The sequence below is a fragment of the Phyllobates terribilis genome, unplaced genomic scaffold (genome assembly GCF_046119375.1).
Source record: "Phyllobates terribilis strain yellow unplaced genomic scaffold, ASM4611937v1 Scaffold_2__4_contigs__length_985480577, whole genome shotgun sequence".
NCBI classification, from domain to species: Eukaryota; Metazoa; Chordata; class Amphibia; order Anura; family Dendrobatidae; genus Phyllobates; species Phyllobates terribilis.
The window spans coordinates 933102981-933125305 of record NW_027362762.1 but is presented as its reverse complement, the minus strand read 5'-3'; the positions used below and the strand labels follow the sequence as shown (position 1 = coordinate 933125305).

General features: G+C 42.1%; 1 protein-coding gene across 1 annotated transcript; it reads left to right on the top strand.

The window, feature by feature from the left end:
- Positions 1–461: 461 nt before the first annotated feature.
- On the top strand, positions 462–21026 carry PATL2 (PAT1 homolog 2). The gene is made up of 19 exons (XM_073670830.1): positions 462–529; positions 1510–1612; positions 2308–2555; positions 7064–7135; positions 7222–7293; positions 7582–7749; positions 8591–8677; positions 8821–8990; positions 11633–11704; positions 12856–12991; positions 13068–13188; positions 13572–13669; positions 14290–14343; positions 15206–15354; positions 16422–16581; positions 16801–16941; positions 18667–18764; positions 19599–19748; positions 20752–21026. The coding sequence occupies exons 1-19, from the start codon at positions 506–508 to the stop codon at positions 20789–20791; spliced, it is 2163 nt and encodes a 720-aa protein (XP_073526931.1). The 5' UTR covers positions 462–505; the 3' UTR covers positions 20792–21026.
- Positions 21027–22325: the final 1299 nt, after the last annotated feature.

The window sequence follows — 22325 nt, the reverse complement described above, 5'->3', positions numbered from 1 at the left end:
CAGGCTAGAAACACCAGCCGTCAGCCACCCCAGAAGTATCGGAATCGGCGATATCCGATATTTTTTGGGTATCGATCCAATCCGATATTTCCCGATATCGGAAGGTATCGCTCAACACTAATCGGCACTCCTCTTATCTCCAATATTTGATCAGATAGGGTAGACTGTAATATCAGCAGCTTGAAGGTCACTAGGTGGTGGCAATTTTAATTCTAGACAAAACAACTTAATTGCTAATTAAATGTATTGATAATGACATTTCCTATAGTTGTGTTTTTTGTGAGAACACTAAGAGAAATTGTATAACGGCCTACTGGTAAAATTGGAAGTTTATATATTTACTGTTTTTTTGGGTTTTATTATTTTTTGCTCTTACCTGGCATGCTCTGTTCACATTTGCAAATAGTCTTTGTCCAAAGAGCAGCAACTTTTTTTTATAATTATTTTTTTTCCCCCAACAGGTATATAACTTGAACAGATCACGTTGTACTGACGCTAGTTAACCATGGATCTCGACTCGGAACAGCTTGTAAGTGATTTCTATGACAAACACTGTAAAAAAAAAACACTTACAAAAATATATTTATTTATTTTTCAATTTTCATTCATATAGCAGCCTAACAAATTGTAGGGTCCCATTACATGGGCAGATACATTGGCCTGTAATGAGCAGCAAATAACTATATGGCAACTCAATCAGGGACGTTCAAATACACTTACGTGAGAACATTTGTTTCCCCCTTCTCGTATGGCTTACATTGTTGGCACACTCCTGCTAGCAAGCAATGATTTGACATGTGGGCATAAACTGTGATCAATGACAAATGGGCAAATTATCAAATATAACTTAAAACCATCAAGTATAAGTTTTTTTAAAAAAATAAATAAATAAATAAAAAAAAAAGCCCCAAAGGTGTCAATTTCCTTAAAGCCTAAGCCATATTATCCTCTTCTATTGAACTCCAAAAATTGGGATCTGATCTCACAAGAATTGTTTCAACTTGATGTGAACTGATCTATATTAAATGCCTGTACAGAAACGTAATATGACCATCTACTTAAGATTCTAAGCTGGGGGTGTACTCTGTGTCAGGCTGAAGAACATTGGATCCACCAGAGGATTTGATTCTGAGGGCCCACCTTTCTCCCCCGCTCAAGAGCCCCATAGCAGCTGCAAGGTTTGCACTATGCACTCTCCTGAAGGAGAAGCCAAGGCCCACCAGAGGATTCTCCAGTTCTCTGGTGGGCCAGTCCAACCCTGGGTATACTGATCGGTGCTTGAGGTGGCCCAATTACCACATGGGTCCTGTTATAGGTTCAGTATTAAGCGCAGAAACAAGGTTCCACCTCTGACCAACATTGAAGGGGCTCCTATGGCTTCACTGTGATGGCAGTAGATAGTCCTCCTCACCTGCTGGATGATACAGGATTGTGACACTGGTGACGAATTTCATCTTGGTTATCGTAGAACTTTACCTTTATCCACAACAAGGTCTTTCCTCTCTGTAGCTGCCAGAGGATTTTTATCTGGCTGAAGAAGGTTCCTTGCTAGAAGAAATGGCTGAAGAAGATGAAGAAATAGACTTGTACAACGAGGTGACTTTTGGATTAGGTAGGACTTTATTCTGCATTCTGCTTTTACATACAAATGAAATGTCACTGGTGCAGAGCTTTGCATCTTGTTTGTTTGGGAGTGGTGGATACCTACATTTTATTTTATTTTTTTTTCACTACATGCTTTATACAGTTGTCAATATGGTTTAACGGTGCTTTGGGCATATTATAATTCAAGAGCGTCAAACAGGATGACCAGGTGTCCATTATGGCCCCATCACCCTGGTTGAGACTGTGTTGCCAAACTTGTCTCTCATTCGGATTATGGCATTGTTAAAATTGCCAATCTACGGGACGGTTCCTGACCTACAAGTGGAGATGCACCCTAGATGGCTGTCAGCGAAACATTCGCTTGGCCAACAGCTCTTATTGTCAAGCTTGCATGTCTTCTCAAAAGTAAAACGGATTAAGTAGCTGGCAGGCAACTCTTGCAGCAGCTAATCTTGTTTGATAAAAAGATTGAGCATGTGGAAATGTAACATGCCCGACCCTTCTTTTTCTGAACATTTGTTATAGATGGTAAACATGAAAGTCTGGACACCCCTATACAAACTATTGTCAGAACTGAACCATTAATGGTGCCTTTTAATAAATTAAACACATCTTCTTGCAGCCCACTTCAGATGGGTGAAACATCAGTCTTAAAAATGTATAAATACTTACAATTATTATATTATATATATTTTTTTAAAGATCATGAATCTGAAGAGGAAAATCCTAAGGAAGAGAATCCTTCAGACCAACAACCTGAAATGGTAAAAGATGTAGATTATAAAAGAGAAATACAGCCTGAGGAGAACACTCAAGATGTGAACACTGTGGTGGAGTCTATGAAAGAAATCACCCTATCTGAGGAAATGGAGGGTCCTGACTACTCAAGAAACTCTGACTTGGGAGATCCGGCAGTGATGAAGGCTTTTCATGGGCAGCCAACTTTGGAGGTAATGTTCAAGGAAAGTCTAAGGCTATGTGCCCACGATGCAGAAATGCCCAGGATTTTTTCCTTAGTGTTTCTGCATCTCCCTGCTAGAAAAAACGCATGCGGATTGTACATGCAGATTGTACATGCGTTTTCCTGCCAGGGACATGCGGATGTGAAGCGTGCTTCACTTGCATTTCCACATGCGGATTGACAAGCGCTTTCCAATCTATTAGCATCACTTGGAAAGTGCTTGTGACAACTAGGTCACACTATATAAATCCATGCAAACGGCATGGATTTATATAGTGGGACCCGAGAAAGTGGTTAAAAATAAAAAAATAAACTAATACTTGCCTTCCGATGGCCCCTCCGAGACTTGCTGAGCTCCTGTGCTGGCTGCCGTCAGATCGCGGTACTGAAAAGATCTGCCGTCACATGACTGTGACGTCAGCACAGGTCCTTCAGTGCTGCGCGATCTGTCGGGAAGCGAAGAGAAGGAGTCCGGGGGCCGTCGGAAGGTGAATATAATCTTTTATTTTTTTTTTTTTATTTTTTTTTTTTTATGGTACCTGGGTGTGGAGGAGACTCTCCTCTCCTCTACACCTGGGTACCATCCGCACATTAGAACGCGCCACTTACGCAAGTACAGATGCAGTCTTGCTGAATTGGCGCATTCTAATGCAAGTCAATGGCGGCGAAAATGCCGTGCTTCCGCAAAATTAATGGACATGCTGCGGATTTTTGAGCGCAGCATAAACGCTGTGGAAAATTTCCGCAGCATGGGCATTGAAAGTGCAGAATTGCATTGGAGACCATGGGGGGAAGGTTTACCAAGCGTTTACGCTGCGGAAATTCCACAGCGTAAACGCTTGAAAAAAACGCATCGTGGGCACATAGCCTAAGACAACCTAGACCCTAGCTCATAATTTAAACAAATAAATAAAAATCTAAGAAGTCTAGTGAGTTTGGCTTCTAAAGAATTCAGTATTTTTTGGTAGTCTCTGATTTTGGCTTACCATGTATACTGCCTAACACTTGTGACTGTTTTGATAAACTGTCCAGAAAAAGTAAAGTTGGCAACCTTGCTGGTCATCAAAGAAGCGCACACTATTTTTTTTCTGTTTGTCTCCACCTTTGAGAAAGTTGCTCATATAAAATATATTACTGCCTACTAATGGTGCCCTTTATAAAATAGCCACATATTCAAATAACTGTTCACATAATGCTTCAAACAAAACAAAGGCCTGTATTATCCCACCATAAACCAGGGCGAAGCGGGAGAATGAGGGGACTGTTCGACACTAATGTAACGCACAGTTCTTCATTGTTGGGCTTGCTGCTAGTCAGACAATTGGATCTGACCAAATGTTCTTCAGCTAATCCAGGATGAAGGAGTGAAGACACACAATAGTGCAGGGCTATTCCATCTAAAAGATCCTATCCCAATATGTAGTAGCTCTAATATTCGTAAACTAGATGGTGGCCCTATTCGAACGCATCGGGTATTCTAGAATATGTATGCGGCTGACCGGGCGTTACTAATCAGCGAAGCAGTGTTTTAAATGAGTTGTGCACTACTTTAAATTAACCCCCCCAATGTATCCCTCCAGGGCCTCTAATGAATTTTGTAATTACATCATGTTGTCAATACTGCTTGTGACAAGATCGCTGACCACACACAGCCAGCACGTAATTCATGTCACACCCAGCATCCACCACGCGCTCTGTCAATGAATGTGCGTGCGGTGGATGCCGGGTGTGGCGCGATGGGGGATAACCCCGCCCACAGCCCATCTCTCACCGTGGAACGCGAAACAGGAGACCCCTTGGCTGCAGCCGCAAATAGTCGTGACATAAGCGGAAGCCAGAGCCAGCTGCAGCCGGGGGTCACGTGCTGCCTGTGCGCGGTGACCCGAGTATAAGCAGAGACCCCTAATTTTACAACAAAAAACTGGGAAAATGTATTGCCTTGAGTATAAGCCTAGGGTGGGAAATGCAGCAGCTACTGTTAAATTTCCAGATCTTGGTATGTATGGCTCCCTCATCCCCTAATTGTGGTTTGTAAGGCTCCGTCATTCCCCTAATCCTGGCTTGTATGGCCCCCTTATCTTGGCTTGTACGGCTTCCTCATCCTGGCTTGTATGGACTCCTCATCCTGGTTTTGTATGACCTCCTCATTCCCCCATCCCCACAGCACAGTTAAAAAAAAAAATAAATAAATAAACACTAATACTCAGCTTCTTTCCTTACCTCTGCTCCAGCGCTGTCTGTCCTGTTTTCAGCAGCTCCTCGCAGGATGTGAGGCACAGCACGATCTCAGATACTGCCCTGAGTTGCTGCTGTCTGTAGATTCGCTCCTCTCCACACCGGGACTAAGTGCAAGGAGAGGCACAAATCTGCATTCACTTTAGTAGCAGATGCTGCTACGAAGATTTAAGAATAATGCAATGAATACACAGGATTTTCTTGGTGAGTCACATGACCACATGGGCAGAGTCAGCCCTGCTATCTCCCGACGGTGGCATACCTATTTTAAATCCGGCGCCAATTGGCTGGAGAGCGGTGTTTAAATTTGGCACCAATATCGCTGATTGGTCGCGGCCGGCGGCCAAATCAGCGAACCGTGTTAGTGAGAACCGGGGAGTGGCGCTGCCTGTGCGGGTACTTCCGCTGCGAGTACTTCCGCTGGTCATCTCCCGGCTGCATCGCCGCTGACCTCTGTGCGGCATATGAGCCGCTAATGGCCGCAATCTTGTTCTGAAATCCCGCGTCGCTGATTGGTCCCGGCCGCGGCCAATCAGCGACGCGGGATTTCCTAGACGGACAGACTGGATAAGCCGATTATATAGTAGATGCCTTCAATTACAACTTGCTATGTTGCTTACCCTTTATGGGGCAGCAGCTTGGGTATCCATGGTTACCACCACTACTGCAATGTCCTTCATGGGGTAAGCGACATAGTGAATCAGAAGAACTATACTAAACTTCTAATTGGAGACCTTTTCTAATGTTATTACACCTACTACATATTGGGATAGAATCTTGACGATGGCAATACCCATATTTATGCAAAGTATCTGAAAGTAAACCGCCATCTGCTAACCAGATAAGGATAAAAAAAGCAGCAAGAGTCATAATAGTAAAAACCTGAAGAGCGGAGAATGTCCCATGAGGAACACAAATTAGGAGACACCGGGTCAGGTGACAGGTGTGGTTAGTAACTATAAAAAGCTGCTCATAATGGACCTTGGATCCTCTTTCTATGCACTCCAGGCCTTAGCTGAATTTGTAAAAGGAAATTGTCACTTTCCCTTCAACTTATCCCCTCCCACTCTGGGCTAGTCCCAATCATTAACTCTCACTATCCCGATCGTCAAACTAGACACACCATCTCCAGGCAGGCAGTGAAAGGGAGGAGTTGGTGCCCAAACCTTAGCAGGATGGACGTGCGGTACAGCAACCTGGCTTATAGCCGTTGTTATGAGAGGCCAGATGTGAGTAAAGGGCCACCCCGAGTAGTCAGATGCAAGTCAAGACACAAGATCAGGAAATCTGAGCCAAGGCCAGAGACTAGCAACCAGATCGGAGTCAAGTGAGCCGAGCCAGGGCTACGAGGGAGACCCAGCCATGGAAAAAGGACGTTTGTGTGAGCTGAGTGGGGACTGGGGCCGTGCTTCAGGGAACGAAGGTGGTCAGTGTGATGAGAACACTGTATACCATGTAACTCTCCTATCTGGGACTTGCAGCCAAGCGGATAGCATCATTGACCCCATTTAGGGCCTGTGTGATGATTTGACCCATATAGAGGAAAGACAACAGTGACTGGCCCAGTAGTGAGTTACGCCTTTTTAGGTTGGGGCTTTAGGACTAGAAAAGACTAGCGATAAGTCTCCACTTTAAACATAAATAACTGTGTGTAATATATATAGATATATTCTCCTGTTGAAGACTATGTTCATACACGTTGGGTTTTGCAGTGTATTTTGCTGCAGACTTTTATGGGAATTTTCAGCTGTGTTTTGCAGTACCAGCAAAGTCTGAGAAACCAGTATTCTCTGTTCACACGTTTTTTTTTTTTTTTTTGTTTTGTTTTTATGCTTATTTTGTGACTTGGTTGTGTTTTTGGGAAATGGAGCATGTCACTTCTTTCAGTGTTTTTGCAGCAAAAAACGCACCAAAACCTGTGTCTTTAACGCAGCTGTTTTCCTGCCAGAGAAAAGTTGGCAGCAGATTTGCCGCAGGAAAAAACGTGTGTGAACTTTGCCTAATTGTATTACTGTGTTCTAATTGTGCTGTCATTGTTCACGGTTACCCTTGACTGTGTGTGTGTGCGCACTCCTTAGGTTCATCCTCTGGGTGGAAGAGGGACAAATGTCCGGTTTACCACCTCCTAAAACTTTGCCCTGCATACATTGTAAGAGGCTACATATTTAAGTGTGATGGAAACTTTACTACTTTATTTTAGAATCTCAAATGTTTGGGGGTAAACCTCTAACTACCAGGCGTAACAACAATCTTCTTTTGCAGAGTGTTGACAGCGCTGTTGTTGACAGTGGAATTGGAACCAGCTGGGGGGATTTTGATTCAAGTTACAATCTGGTAAGGCCCATACAGACCCCACCACTTTCACCCCACATGGATTCTCCTCCATAGGTCTCTTCGGCTGAGACTTGTTTTCTTTGCAGAGTGGCATGGATTCGGGACTGTGGGTAGGCTCTCCGAAAGGAACAGCTGCAATAGCTGGCCAGATACTGGAGGTATGTCTTGGGATATTGACCTATGTTCATGGATTTGGAGTCCATTGAGAATGGGTCAGGTAGTTGCTCATGTCTCCATTCACTCTTATGAGTGTTCCAAAATGTTCTACACTTTTGTGCTCGGCAATCTTTGGAACTCCCATACAAATAATTGAAGAGGGCTGCCAATTGAGGTGCACAGCTATTTTTTTTTTTTAAGAAAGATGCCTCACCTCTAGGATATTCCAAAACAAGGTTGGAATAACCCTTTAACGATTTGTCCACATGTTTTAACCTTGCCTTTTATAGGATAAAGCAATTTTGCGAGTTATGGATAAAGCGCCCTACATCCCTCCCAACAACCTGGAATTCTTAAGTTCTCCCATGCAAAGAGGATATATGTGTACACAGAGACTCAGGGGTCCGGAAATGGGTAGAATGTCCCCCAAACCGTATAGACAGCGCTTCATTAGGCAGGTAAACCACCATGAAGATGCTTCTCAATAAGACATGGCGGATCCCGAAAAACAGAACTGTTTCCCTTGTGTGGTTTGTATGGGATAATGGAAGGATGATTCATTTAACCATTATAGGAGATGCTGGAAAAGGTTCCCATGTTCTTCAAAGAATACCAGACCCAAAGCCATGCACCACACATCCATTTTTGGTTATTGGAGTGACTGGTGCCTCTCATGTGAAATTTCCATGTGTCAGTAACTATTCTGCCAATTATCACATTCCATTGGACATGATGTATTGTACGGTGTCCACATGGTCATCTGCAATCATATCCTGTCATATTGCTTACAATCAAAATGCATCTGTTTAACCTTCCTTTTCAAGGGGATTTCCACTTAAAGTGGAACCCAAACTGCAGTCATGTAAAATAAGAAAATCTGTTGGTACTCGCCCTTTCAGATCCAACGCCGCCTCTCTGCCGCTGTTCTCATCTGTGTTTTCACTGCAGCAGTGATGTCCTGTTGACAGCTCACATCAATGCTGCAGCCAATTATTCGGCTCTGTATTTAGTTCTGTCTGAATCAGCGGAGCCGCTGAGCTCAGTGATTGGTTGCAGCGGTGATGTGACCGGTCGGCGTGACTACACTGCTGCAGTCAAAACAGACTGGAACGGTGGTGGAGTGCCAGTGCTAGATCGAGGGAGAGGCGAATAACATCTGATTTTGTTAATTTGAGACTACAGTTTGGGGTGTACTTATATTGATTTAAAGTGGAGGAGGATTCTAGCATTGCTGACATTGACTTCAGTACACATTGACTTATGTATTTAAAGTCAACATGTAGTTTTTCTTTTATTAAGCAATCTCCACTGATGCCTCGCACTATGCGTCCTCCTTTCCCATTTACACCGCCAAGGAGACCTCCACCACACTTTACTGCAAATCAGGTAACTTTTTTTTTTAATTTTTTTTCACAACTTAACATGGGTAATCTTGTAGACCATTCCTTGATTAGCATCAGGCCATAGTATTGTGATACTTGAGACCACTTTTATTTTATGTGTATATATATTTTTTTTTTTTCCTTAAGTCTCCAGGTTTCATGTCCCCAACTCCCTTCAGACCTATGTCCCCTAACATCAGCACCCCTGCAAGACCTATGACTCCAAAGATGGTCAGGATGCACTTTGGTCCTATGTCTCCCAATCCTAGCATCTCGCCTTTCTTTAGCCCAATGGGTAACACTTTGCAGAGGTTTAAGTAAGTATAGGTTTAAAGACTGCATTTGTATTTCTGATTTTTAAATGGAAATAGCTACTCTTACATTATGGGTAGATGGGCAGTATTAGTCAGTTTTCTGTAGCTAATATTGTAATAAGTTAACCTGTGTGCAAAATCTCAAGTAAATTTCTATTAAATCTCACTTCCGCCTGACTGACCTGCCTCCTGCTTGTAAGCTGACTGGGAGAAACTTATCGCCAACAGAAGAAAAAAACTGAATTAAACAGGCTGTCAGCACAGGATGACTGTTCAAACCAAGTACTGGCACTTTGTGCACCAAGGTGTGGCCAGATATCTAAGTGCACGTTCCCACCTACTTGTATTCTATCTTTCTGGCTATATAAAGGCAGTGTCACTGGTGTATCAGGTTTGACAGTCATTCTGGATCCAGCTGTAGAAGGTCTCTGCGCAGGGGCGTACATAGAAATCATGGGGCCCCATAGCAGAAGCTCTAATTGGGGGCCTGCCCACCCCCAAATGAATAAATATTTGTCTGTCACAGAAGAGCAGATCTCACAACTTTCCAGCCTTTACATAGTAATTTTCCTCCTGCTAAAGTCCTAGATCCCTCTTTCATTTCCCCATAAAGTATGATGCCAACAAAAGTGCCCCCCAAACACAGTATGATACCCCCATGGTGTATTCCTCCACATGCACAGTATAATGACCCTACAGTACCCCACTTCAACTCCCAAGGCAAAGTATGGTGACACCAACACCGTATGATCCCCCAACTGTGACCCCCACAGAGCCCTCCATACACTATATAATGGGCTTACATACAGTATAATGGCCTGCACTAGCCCTCCAAACAGTATAATGGCCCCCCACATAGCCCTCAAAATATTATAATGGCCCCACATAGCCTTCCATATAGTATAATACGCCACTGATAATCCTCCATATAGTATAATGCGCCCCCCATAATCCTCCATATAGTATAATGAACTTCCCATGGTCCTCCATAGAATATAATTCACTCCCCACAGTCCTCCATACAGTATATTACACACCCCATAGGGTAAAATGCAGCCCCCATATAGTATAATGCACCCCACAGTCCTGCAGTATTATGGGCACCACGTACTCACTGATTTTTAAAATACCGTATATTTTAAATAAGCCGACCCGAGTATAAGCCGAGGCCTCTAATTTTACTACAAAAAAAACTGGAAAAACGTATTGACTCGAGTGTAAGCCTAGGGTGGGAAATGCAGCAGCTAATAGTAAATCCCCCAATCCTGGTACGTATGGTACCCCTGAATCCCCCAATGCTGGTACGTGTGGCACCCCTCAATCCCCCAATGCTGGTACGTGTGGCACCCCTCAATCCCCCCCCCCCCAATCACTGCGCACACAAAAAGAATAAACCCTAATACTCGCCTTCCTTCCTCACCTCTCCTCCAGCGCTGTGTCCTGTCTGCCGCAGCTCATGTCGGCATCTGAGCAATGCGCATTCTCGGATCCCGAGGTGAGCTGCAGCTGCCGGCATATTCACTCCTCTGCATGCCAGGACTATGGGCGTGGAGAAGCGTGAATATGCATTCTCTTTAGTAGCGGGCACTGTCAGCAGGAGCTGCGACTCAGCGCTCCTCCGTTCTCACTACTAAAGAGAATGAATATTCCCTCTTCTCCACGCCCATGGGAGTGGAGAAGAGGGAATATTCATGCCTCTTTAGCAGCGGGCACATGTGTGCTCCGCTCCGCCGCAATCTACCTCCCCCCACCACTATCCACCAATACTCACTTATACAACTCGTCCCCCCACTGCTTGGGGCCCCTCAGCTCACGGGCCCCCCACGGTCACGGGCCCCATAGCAGTGGCGTGGTCTGCCGCCATTGGCGGTACGCCACTGTCTCTGCGCTTGGCTTTGCAGACACCTTCTTGATACTTTCATCTTTGGAGTGTAGTGGTATCCTTCTTTTGCTAGGACCCAGCAGTGATCTCCACCTTCTGCTGCTAATTGACACACCCTTGCTTGATATATAAAAACTGTGTCTCCAGAGAGTCGCCGGTGATGGAACTATTTTCCCCTGCTCAGGCCAGGAGTACTAGCAGAAGTTTCTTGGTGGATTGTTGTCTTCTCAAGCTAAGTGTATCCCCTTGTCTGTTTTCCTTGTATGTCTTTAGTTGCAGTGGGGGCTGACTGGTGCTCACCCCTTCCCCTCTTTACCTGGGGCTTAGCTCTACAGACAGTTGGGGATTAGGTATTCTGCTCAGCGATAGGTGCAGAACCTATTTAGGGAAGGTAGGTCAGTCAGGGTGTTGTAAGATCTGCCTAGGGGTCTCCACTCTCCCTTTCTCTAGTTGTTGGGGCCCCCCCCCTTCCTTTTCCCATCGTTGTACACTTGGTTTTCCCCTCACCTAGGGTAACAGGCAGAGCTCTGAGTAGGGGGTGGTGGGGCTGGTGACAGAGAAATCAAGTCGGTGGGAAGGTGCACTTAAATGTTTGTCCACACCATGTTGCACCGAGCGCCAGTACTTGGTTTGAACAGTCCCTTTAAAGAGAACTTGTTACTTGTTCTAAAATTTACATTCCCAGCCATCAGTAAGCAATTACCAATTACATGTCAGACTTTGTACAATCCTTATAAGCATATGTATTCTTTTTACTACGCAGAGTCCCAGGACATGTAACGCAGCTCCATCCTCAACACCGCCGCATACTTAGTCAGAGACAACGTCCACAGAGGTACAGAGTATTCTACCAGTACATCTTCTATGTGTTTGACCATAAGAGCATGCACATAAACTCCTAAGCTCATTAAGGCTTTAGCATGTTTAGTGTGCACAACCTCTTATGGTCTGAGCCACATAATAAAACTAAAAAGCGTTTTGTCCTCTGAAAGGTATGTATTTGGTTGGTTTTTATTTTACTTGTACAGAGCCATTATCTCAACAGCACTCTACAGACATAATCACTGTCCCCATTGGGGCTCACAATCTAAATTCCCTATCGGTATATCTTTTAGAATGTCGGAGGAAACCCCCACAAACATGGGGAAAACATACAAACTCCTTGCAGATATTGTCCTTCGTGGGAAGTGCTATATGAAAAGTATATGTGATGTGAGGACCCATGCAGACAAGCTTGACTCCAATTTTCACCAGTCTATCCCTCTAGAGCCCATTCAGACAGTGATTTTCTTGTATGCAAAAAATAGCTTTTTTGTTTAGCAGATTTTTATCGGCTGTTTTCACAATCTGCATTTCATCTGTTTTTTTTTGTTTTGTTTTTTTGCATGGAAAATTTGTTTTTCTTAAACTTCTCCTATCGGTCAATGGAAAAACTGACAGCACATGAATGATATTTGAGTGTTTTTTAGTTTGGTTTTTTTTGAGGACCACTTGGTCCACACACATACAGACATATCAACAAACCCATAGACTCTAATTGGTATGAGATCTATCCGTGAAAAAAAAAAACCTGATGTCTAAATGACCCCCCCCTCCCGTAGGCGGAAACTGTTTAGCTATTGCCCGTCTTGCCCAACTTTGCCTGGAGCTCATCCAAAACTACAGAATGTTGGCTAAAGGACAAAATTGTTTTGTTTTTTTTTTTTTTTTTACTTTCTAAGGTTTCATGCTCTAGGGTGGATTTGCGTGGAGTAACTTTGTCTTAAACAAATGTGATGTAAAATACTCGTCTCAATGTTCAAAGAAAATTAAATAACACTGACTGCAAGTTTGCATGTGAGCCTTGCACCCTTCGTACAAATTTGCTGTCATATGCACAACTGAGTTGTTGAATAGTTGCTTGAAAAACTTTTATTCTTGGCCAACAAGTAGGTGCAACTTCCTATTTTACTCTTTTAATAGATTTATTTTTTGTGTCTCACCTAGTGCATCCCGCAAGCAGTGGGTCAGTCCCGATCCATATGCAAGCCTCATGTCTCAGAAAGAAAAGGAATGGGTCATAAAGCTGCAGATGATCCAACTGCAAAGTGAAAACCCTCACCTGGATGACTACTACTACCAGGTATGGATTTTCAGATCTAGTGCCTATTTTCTATATTTCCATACAACTTTTAAATAACCTTTCTTTAATATATCAGACCTATTATGAGAAGCTGGAGAGACGACTGGCGGAGGAGGAACTTCTAGGAGAACGCAAGAAGAAAGAGCCACCCAAACTGGTCACTCCTTACATTCAGAAAGCTGAAACCTATGAATCTGGTGTGTATTTCACATGAGTTTGGGAAATATCTAGACCTGTTTGTGAACTCTAAAGGGCTTGGTGTGATGTGCAATTAGTTTTTAGGTTGTGTTCTAGCTTTTGACCACATAAGATGTCTTGGAGCTTTGCTTCGTTGTGTTGTCCATGGTTCGAGGGATGATCTGGCTGAATGAAGTACCCTGAAAAGATCGAACCACCTGCTTTGCATAAGAGCGACCATAAGGAAAACTGTGACTGGAATTGGGGACAACTGTACAATAGGGGTTGGAAATCCCACCTCCTCACCCGTGACACGACTAAGACACTCCAATGGTGATGCCATTAAAAAGTGTGTATTTTTGTGCTTACAAATTTACTTTCCCTTCCTCGACTTCTCGCATAGTGGTACATATTGAAGGCTCATTGGGACAAGTTGCAGTTTCCACCTGTTATAGCCCCAGAAGAGCAATTGATGCCATCTCCTATGTCATGCCAGATGAAGTAAGTTTATGCTATTACTTGCTCATTTGACTAAGACGGTTGGATATATATACTTTTTTGTACTTTTGTCATTAAGTCTTAATCTTTCAAATTTGGTTTAAAATGCCCAAAAAAAAAATTGTATGGTCACAGAATTTCAGAAACTATAATACTGCAAAAAATCCTTTAAAATATTAACTTACTAAATGGGAAATAATATAGGATGGTTATTGGCAACTTTGGTTATAAGCACTAGTTCTTAAAGAAATGCTAAAGGCAAAAAAATAAACAAGTAGAACCTCAAACTACTTTTCTCATTGTTTCCTAATCAAACCAAAATTAAAATATATGTATTTCTACATTGTTCTACTGTATGCAGTAGAAGAAATGATTGATAAGCCTTGCTCATTGGATAAGTTCCATCTAATTTAGAAAATACATATAATAAATCCGATAAACCACAGATGGCCTCTTTATGGACCTATCCCCATTCAAGTGGAAAAGGGTGGATGTATGTATAAACTCTTACAATACTTTAAACTGGAGCTTCAGCATTTAACAATTTTTTTTTATTTTTTTTTTTAAATATATTAATCCAATTAAAAATGTAGGCTTTAATTCTTTTCTCCTCTTTATAACAGGATATGAAAGCTCTTGGATATCAGCGCTTGAGAGTCCTCAAACACATTGAAAAGGTTGGCAAGTATTTTGTGTTCTTCATATTTTATGTGGTATTTACGGAGTTGTTTGGCAAACGTGCAGTGACCTTTTAAGAATGCAGAAAAAAACAAAGTTCTGGCACTGCCCCTAGTCACATCCTGTGCATTTCAGTATCAATCCTCAATGGTGCTCACCATGAAAGTCCAGTAATAACAATAATTCAAGTGAAAAGTGGCACTCGCCACATTGCATTAGTGTTACTTTATTGCAATTCCATGAACAGAGATTGCAGAGATAATTATTGCTGACAGTCGTTTCGCGTGAGTCATGCTTCCTCTGAGGCACAGAGGAAGCGTGGCTCGCATGCGAAACTGCTGTCAGCCATAATTGTATCCCATCACTGTTCATGGAACTGCAATAAACTAATATTTTAACGCAAAGTGGTGAGTGTCACATTTTTCTTGCATTATAAAAATCTGTTCTCTGTGGAGCTGCTGGAAAAAGAGTGCAGAAATCGACAGCTCCATAGGTAATGAATTAAACAGCGTTCGAACATGCGTACAGTCGCTCCATTCTAACTGGGATCAAAGTACCCCGTTCTGCCAAATACAAATTCCAGAGGTCGGACCCCTATCGATCCAATGAGTTATGGATCTAGCTGATGGCTTTTTTTTTCACCGATCAACCACTTTAGCTTTTTTTTTTTCTCCTTACAATCTGCTTAGTTGTGCAGCAATTACCGGATGCCTAATATACATTAAACTACTATTGTATTTGAGTCTCGCGTTTGGCACATGGCAGAAAACTCCCGTAAGAAACTGCTGCCTATAGTGTTGGGATATCCTGTGACTATAAATTACTTCCTGGTATGTGTTACTATTTTTATTTGTCTTTCAGCTGTTTGTGCAGCTGCTGGAGGTTGAGGAGATGGAGAGAAAAATGCCTCATATTCCTGAAGACCAACACATGAGATTTCAGCAGAAACAGAGCTACAAAGTGCAAAAAATCTATGAGGCACTGAAGATCGGGGCCTGCTGCTGTGAGGAGTATGTGAGAAGTTATACTCGTAGAATTGATTTGTCAGTGTTTCTCACAAAAGCGAGGCTTCTCAAAGTTGTGGCTCCAATCAAATGCAATAATTTAGAGGATTTGTACACTTTCCCGGCCCTCTAACACTGCCACCAGCAGCCTCAACCCACAACAAAGATCCGAGATTAAATTATGCTTGTTTTAGGAAAGAGTGGTGCTGGCAATGGGAGGGGAGAGTAAGGAGAGCTTTTTACTCTGTAGTCTCCAAACTCTCACTAAACCACTTCCCTGGGTGTGAATCTGCACTGATGCAGAACTGGCATAATCTCTTCAGTTCTTGCCTTTCTGATGCTTGGAACTGGTGCTTTGCCAGCCTCTGCACAACAACAAATACTTTTTTAAAAATGTAAAGTGCCGGCGACTGGAGGCCTCTTCTAGTGCCGGCGACTGGAGGCCTCTTCTAGTGCCGACCTCTTGCTGGATGTAGGTTGGCAGGAATAACTATGCCACCTGTGTAAAAGCATACGAAGGAATAGATACATCCACTGTCTGTGTGACCACCAGCACTGAATAAATGAGGTAGACATTGTGAAACAAAAAAATCAAGAGAAATGCAGCAAGAACCATAGAAAGTATGTAAAAGAAATATGTACCCACCAACTCTTTCTGATTACTCAACCCCAAAAAATTATGGTGTGCCTGATCTAACAGAAATCGTTCATTATGAAACAGATTAAAACGCTATGAACCCCTTTTAAAATTTCTTACGCATGTTAGTGGTTACTTTGCTCTAAGTTTTTCTATAATCTTCACATCTTTGTTCATCTTGAAACCCCCTTGATATATAGATTGTATCCTAATCCAGGCTTCACATTTTACTCGATCGTATTTCCCTCCCGGTAATACATGCTGGATGTGAGGTCTGTGTGTATCCTGGGCACTGCTGTCTTCATTAGTTCATACATCAGCACAGCTTCTATCCTGCACTTGTCTTTTTTTGCAAACTCAGACCTAAATAGAAGTGATGCTATTTGGTAAAATTAAGGCTTAAATAGACTGTTCTATTTTTTTTTTTACTCTTTAGGGAGTCTGAAGATGAGTTCTTGCAGCTCCTGTTAGTTGGGAAGGGTAAGAAGTTAACAACTCGGCTCCTTCCCTTTCTGCACAGTGAACAGGCGGTGGAGATCCTACTGACGGTGGTTCAGCACTTATCATTCCTTATTAAAAATGATACCACAGAAAAGGTAAGTGATCACGTGGCTGTCGTGTTCTTCATATAAATTGATGCTCATCGGGGTTAGAAAAACATGTCTGCTTCCTTCAAAATGCAGCAGCACACCTGTTCATTGCTTGTCTGGTATCTCTGCTTCATGGTGGTGCAAAATCACACTCTTATAAAGAGGTAAAAGCAAGCTGCGATGTCGTTCTAATCCTAAACATCCGCTTTAATTTTGTCTTCGTAGTCTCTTTCCGTTCTTTATGGACCACTTACCTCTATAATTAATGGGCTTCTATTTACCGAGCTTATCCGAGTAATTCAAGAGCTCACCAAGACCTTACCGGAGAGCCCGGACTTACCGCTCACTCTGGCATTTCAGAACCAGGTAATCGTTTAGTTACCGTCCTCGATATAGACCAATGGGAAACTGGAAAAAAGTCCTTTATACCCATAGTTCAGAATACTACTATTCCAGGGCATAGCGATGAGGCTGAATGTTTAAATTTGGGTCCCATTTTTGTGCCAAACCACCTGGGACAGGAGAAGTTTGTTATTAACCAGCACCATCTCCTGCCATAGTTTTTGGTTTAACGTCTATACTGGAAGAACCATGTAGAGTGGATCCCAGCACTGGTTCTTCAATTTATAATATGGGAATAACTGGTCTGGACCCAATCTTATTATGGCCCTAGAGGAGTTGTAAAGTCTGCCTTTTGATGATACTAATTCTGCCTTTAATGACAAACACATTAGCAGTATTTCATGTGAACTAGTAACTGATGTATCAATGCATGACCATTTCTTTTGGACTGCACTATTGGATTCCATTTTTTGGACCAGAACAGAGAACCACACTGGTGGCATGTGCTGCCCATGTAATTTGTGTGAATGCTCACGATGTAGTAATTCACTTATTTGCTTGTCACATCTACTCCTAGCAAAATCAACTGTTTGCTGGGCAGGTGTCAGGAGTTGAACCCAAGGGATAACTGGATTGCTCCCCCCCCCCCCTCCACAATTAAATATGAGTGCAGTATATGATCATTTAAAGCAGGGTTCCCCAACTCCAGTCCTCAAGGCCCACCAACAGGTCATGTTTTCAGGATTTCCTTAGTATTGCACAGGTGATGGAATTATTGCCTGTGCAGGTGATGCAATTATCACCTGTGTAATACTAAGGAAATCCTGAAAACATGACCTGTTGGTGGGCCTTGAGGACTGGAGTTGGGGAACCCTGATTTAAAGGGAATATTTCACTATGTGTACATATGTAAGTAATGGCATTTTTGTATAGGACTTTGTCCTCTGTGGTAAGACTACTTACTCAGCTGCTTCCAGAAGTAGGCTCAGGACAGTTTCCTTTGCAGGTTTAATGCAGCAGCATAAGCACTGCAGATTCAGCAAAATAAACACTGCCTTTCCGACGTAACGGCAAAACAAAAAAACAAAGTGTAGCAGAGTCCATAAGTGAGCGGTTTACGCCCGTTCTTGGCATGACAAGCCGGTCAGGAAAAGTCCTTTTGTGGAGCTCTCTAGCTTCCACACACAGCCTGGAGACTTCACTCTCCAGCTCACACCAGAGGAAAAAAAAGTGACTGAACATTTAACCTTGCTCAGCTACACACTTCCCATCCGATCTCTATGCCATTCACACAAAACCACTCCCTTCACAATGGTGATTACTCCCCCAACATATAACATGCTGGGGAAAAGTTGTAGGTTCAGTTCACAAAGGCTAGCAGCCATAGTGAAACATGCCTCCCCTCACCTAGAACACCAGTGACCCTGTCACACCTCCAATAACTTTTTTTTTTTTTTTTTCTTTTCAGCTCCAATATGCCAGTCAAAAGAAAGTGTAGAAGCCATATGTAAATCAGGCTGAAAGTATAATAAATCTAGATGCACTTCCAACCTGACTTGTATATAGTTTCTACACTACATTTCTAGTGTATGGAACGTTAAAACCTTTCTGTAGTTGCAATTTTTATTAGGAGACAGTCGTAACAATACCTTGTGTAGCGGAAAAAAGCTGACTTTTTATAAAAAAAATAAAATAAATAAAAAATAAATAAATAAAAAGTTTCTATAATTGTGTATGTGTTGTGTACAGTTTGGGATCTCGCTCCTGTATGCGTTACTGAGCCATGGAGAGAGCTTGCTGTCATCAGATACCCCAATGGAGCCCTGCATTGGAGACTTTGAAATCTGGTAAATATTTTGTCTTTCCATTATAACTTTAAAAGAAATTGACGAGTTTTTAAGACTTAAAACAATTTTTCCGAGACTAAAGACCGGCTCAACTGAAAATCTCGTAAAATGAAGGGCAGAAATACTCGGCTGAGCAGTGATTGGCAGTCCTTGCACCCAAACCACAACAAATCATAACTTCTCGTACATCAAAGGTTTTCTAAAAGTGGAGATACTTAAAGGGGTTAGTCAGGGCTATATAAAAAATTTACTACAGGCCTAAGAACTAGCAGGCAGGTAGTTCCTCTGGTGTCACATCGACAGAGCAGCTGCTTCTCTTCCGCTCTGTTGATGGGACTTGACACCTGATGTCATGCCAATTGACCTGCTGGCTCTCTGCTTTCAATCTGCGGGAAGCAAGCAGGTCAATATGCATGACATTGGCAGTCATGCCTAGTCAGAGGAGCCTGGAAGAGGAAGAGCTGCTCTTTTTAACATAGAGCAGCTGATTCGATAGCAGTCGTTGACTACTCTGAGCCGGCCACGGGAAGTATATGCAGGTAGATGCCTTTTAGCAACTACCTGCCTATTTATTTTTAGTTTTTTTTACTATGGGCCTGAAAACCTACAATGGTCCTGGACAACCCCTCTAATGCAATTTAGAAGAACAATCTCAGCATATGGATAACGTTGTCCTTAATTGCTTTACGAGAAGCCCTCATTGTGACCAAGCAATACCAGAAATACTGTGGACTGGCTTTGCTTTTATTGGAGGGGTATATGGAAAATAGTTGTCCAGATGGGTCAAACACTTTGGTATTCCAATCTAATAAGATTGTGTTTCTTTATTTCCAGGACGGATACAGTGTTCCTAGTTGCAAAAGAACTCTCCCATCTCTCAAAGTCATCCATGGTGGAACCACTTTTCTTGCCTAGCAATCTGCTATCCTTGTTCTGCCGCTACCTGGACAAGCAGACTATCCATAAACTTGAGGACAAAATGGAGTAAGTTGACAAGCCTGGACAAATTCTAGTGGGCACCCCATCTCCTTTGGGGTCGCGGGTGGAATAGGTGGATAAATATAATTCTGAGCAGAAATGGCAATGATTCCCATGCCCTCTCCCCACAAAAAAAATCAAAACTTATCTACCCTCAAAAAATGGAATCGGCAAACAGTCAGCTCCGTGCAAAAAAAATAAAACCCAAAGTGCCTCACTGATATGGAAAAAAAAAAAAAAAAAAGTAGGAAAAAGAAGTCAGCTCGTCCATGTGAAGGTCCAAGACTTCAGGTGCTGCAAGAAGAACAATGGAGAAAAGGAGATGAGTCGGGATCTTCAATTAAAATCACATTATTTTTGGCAAGTGCCAACAGTCGCAACTCCTATACACCGAAATATCTAGCAAACACGATTCAGACTAATATTTATGCAATGACTGTAGTCTGAAACATGTTTGCTAGATATTCTGGTGTATAGGAGTTAAGACTGCTTTAATACGTGCCAAAAATAGTGTTTTTTTTTGTTTTTTTTATTTAAGGTCCTGACGCTGAAACTTTTATCCTTTGATGGAAAGATAAATTGGGTCTCAAAAAAAATGGTTGTCATTGTCTAGCAAATTTATGTTTTTTATTTTCTCCACCACTTCATTAACAATTCATATTTGGCATCATGAATCATATTGTCAGGTTAATTTTAATGTACAATGATTACTCTAGAAAAATCCCCCCCCAAAAAAAAAAATACAAAACAGTGGAATCGCTTAGTGTATTTTATTTTCTCCAGTACAGTGTATGGTAAAATGATGTCGAATTCAAAACTACAACTTTTCCTTTTTTTTTTTTTTTAAAAAAAAGAGGAAATAAAAGCCTCCCATATGACTGTCAGTTAAGTAATTAAAAATGGCTTTTTTTGGAGAGCTTAAGAAAAAAATGCAAAAAAAGGTTAAATTAATATAGTATGTATTTTTTTTTTTTTTTTGATACCTAATGGTCTCCTTTTTCATTCCCAGGTGTCCTACAGTGCCCCCCTATACAGCAGTGACTTCATGAAAAGCTGACTCTGAAATGGACAGATCAGCACCTGCTTCACTTACCCAAAAACACAAGGATGGGTGGAGCTTCCATTTTGTAAATTTAAATATTTAATCCTGGTTTTAAAGGAAGTGTTTGGTTTTTTTTTTTGTTGGACGTGACTTTCAAACGTTAAGGAGTCGGCGGTCAGAAGGATCTGTTCCTTTGATGTTTGAATCAAATGAAGAAAAAAAAATACTGATGCTGTAATACAAAAGGGGGGTATAAATGCTGAATGTTATTATATATATATATATATATATATATATATATATATATATATATATATATATATATATATATATATATATATATATATATATATATATATATATATATATATATATATATATATATATATATATATATATATATATATATATATATATATATATATATATAATTTTTTTTTTTTTTTTTGTGTGAATTTTGCACAGCATTTACTGATGTACAGCACATGCAAAATAAACCGAGAAAGTGTCATATGTCTACGACCACTTCTGTCACTGGCCAGTGAAAAAAATGCTCAGCACCACTCAAACCTCGAAAGGAAAGCAGGTCTCCTTGATGGATGGATGGATCCGGTGGGCATGTCATAAATGTACACAATTGGAAGATCCCATTACACCCTTCATGCTCCATGACTTAATTCATCATGGTGCAGGTGTATGGAGAAGAACCTGCTCTATGCCGGTCAAGTGCTGGCTGTGTTATGCATCCATCTGTCTCTAACAGCAGCAATAGGAGCTAACTCCAATCACAACTTTTTAACCACTTTATATACACTGCTCAAAAAAATAAAGGGAACACTTACATTGTGTTTAACTCCAAGTTGATAACACTTCTGTGAAATCTACCTGTCCAGTTATGAAGCAACACTGATTGTGAATCAGTTTCTCCTGCTGTTGTGCAAAAGGAACAGACAACAGGTTGAAATGATAGGAAATAAGCAAGACGCCTCTAATAAAGGAGCGGTTCTGCATGTGGTGACCACAGACCATTTCTCTGTTCTCATCCTTTTTGGTTGTTTTGGTCACGTTTGCATTTTGCCATTGCTCTCACCCCTAGAAGTACAGTAGCATGAAGCAGTGTTTACAGTACAACCCACAGAAGTTGCTCAGGTAGTGCAGCTCATCCAGGATGGCACATCAATGGGAAATGTGGTAAGAAGGGTAGCTGTGTCTGTCCGCACCGTATCCAGAGCCGATACGAGGAGAAAGGCCAGTACACCAGGAGACGTGGGGGGAGGGAAACAACCCAGCAGCAGGACCGTTACCTCCTCCTTTGTGCAAGGAGTCGCCGTGCCAGAGCCCTGCAAAATGACGTCCAGCAGGCCACTAACATCCATGTGTCTTCTCAAACTGTCAGAACCAGACTCCATGAGGGTGCTATGAGGGCCTGACGTCCACAAGTGGGTGTTGTGCTTACAACCCAACACTGTGCAGGGCGATTGATCTTTGGCAAATGCCAAAGATTGGCAAGTTCCACATTGGTGCCCTGTGCTCTTCACAGA

Bases quoted from the DNA above. Each gene is read 5' to 3' on its own strand.
- PATL2 (XM_073670830.1), top strand. From the start codon at position 506: ATGGATCTCGACTCGGAACAGCTT. The intron at 13,189-13,571 runs GTGTGTATTTCA...CTTCTCGCATAG, and splicing joins AGCTGAAACCTATGAATCTG to TGGTACATATTGAAGGCTCA. The intron at 15,355-16,421 runs GTATGTGAGAAG...TTTACTCTTTAG, and splicing joins GGGGCCTGCTGCTGTGAGGA to GGAGTCTGAAGATGAGTTCT.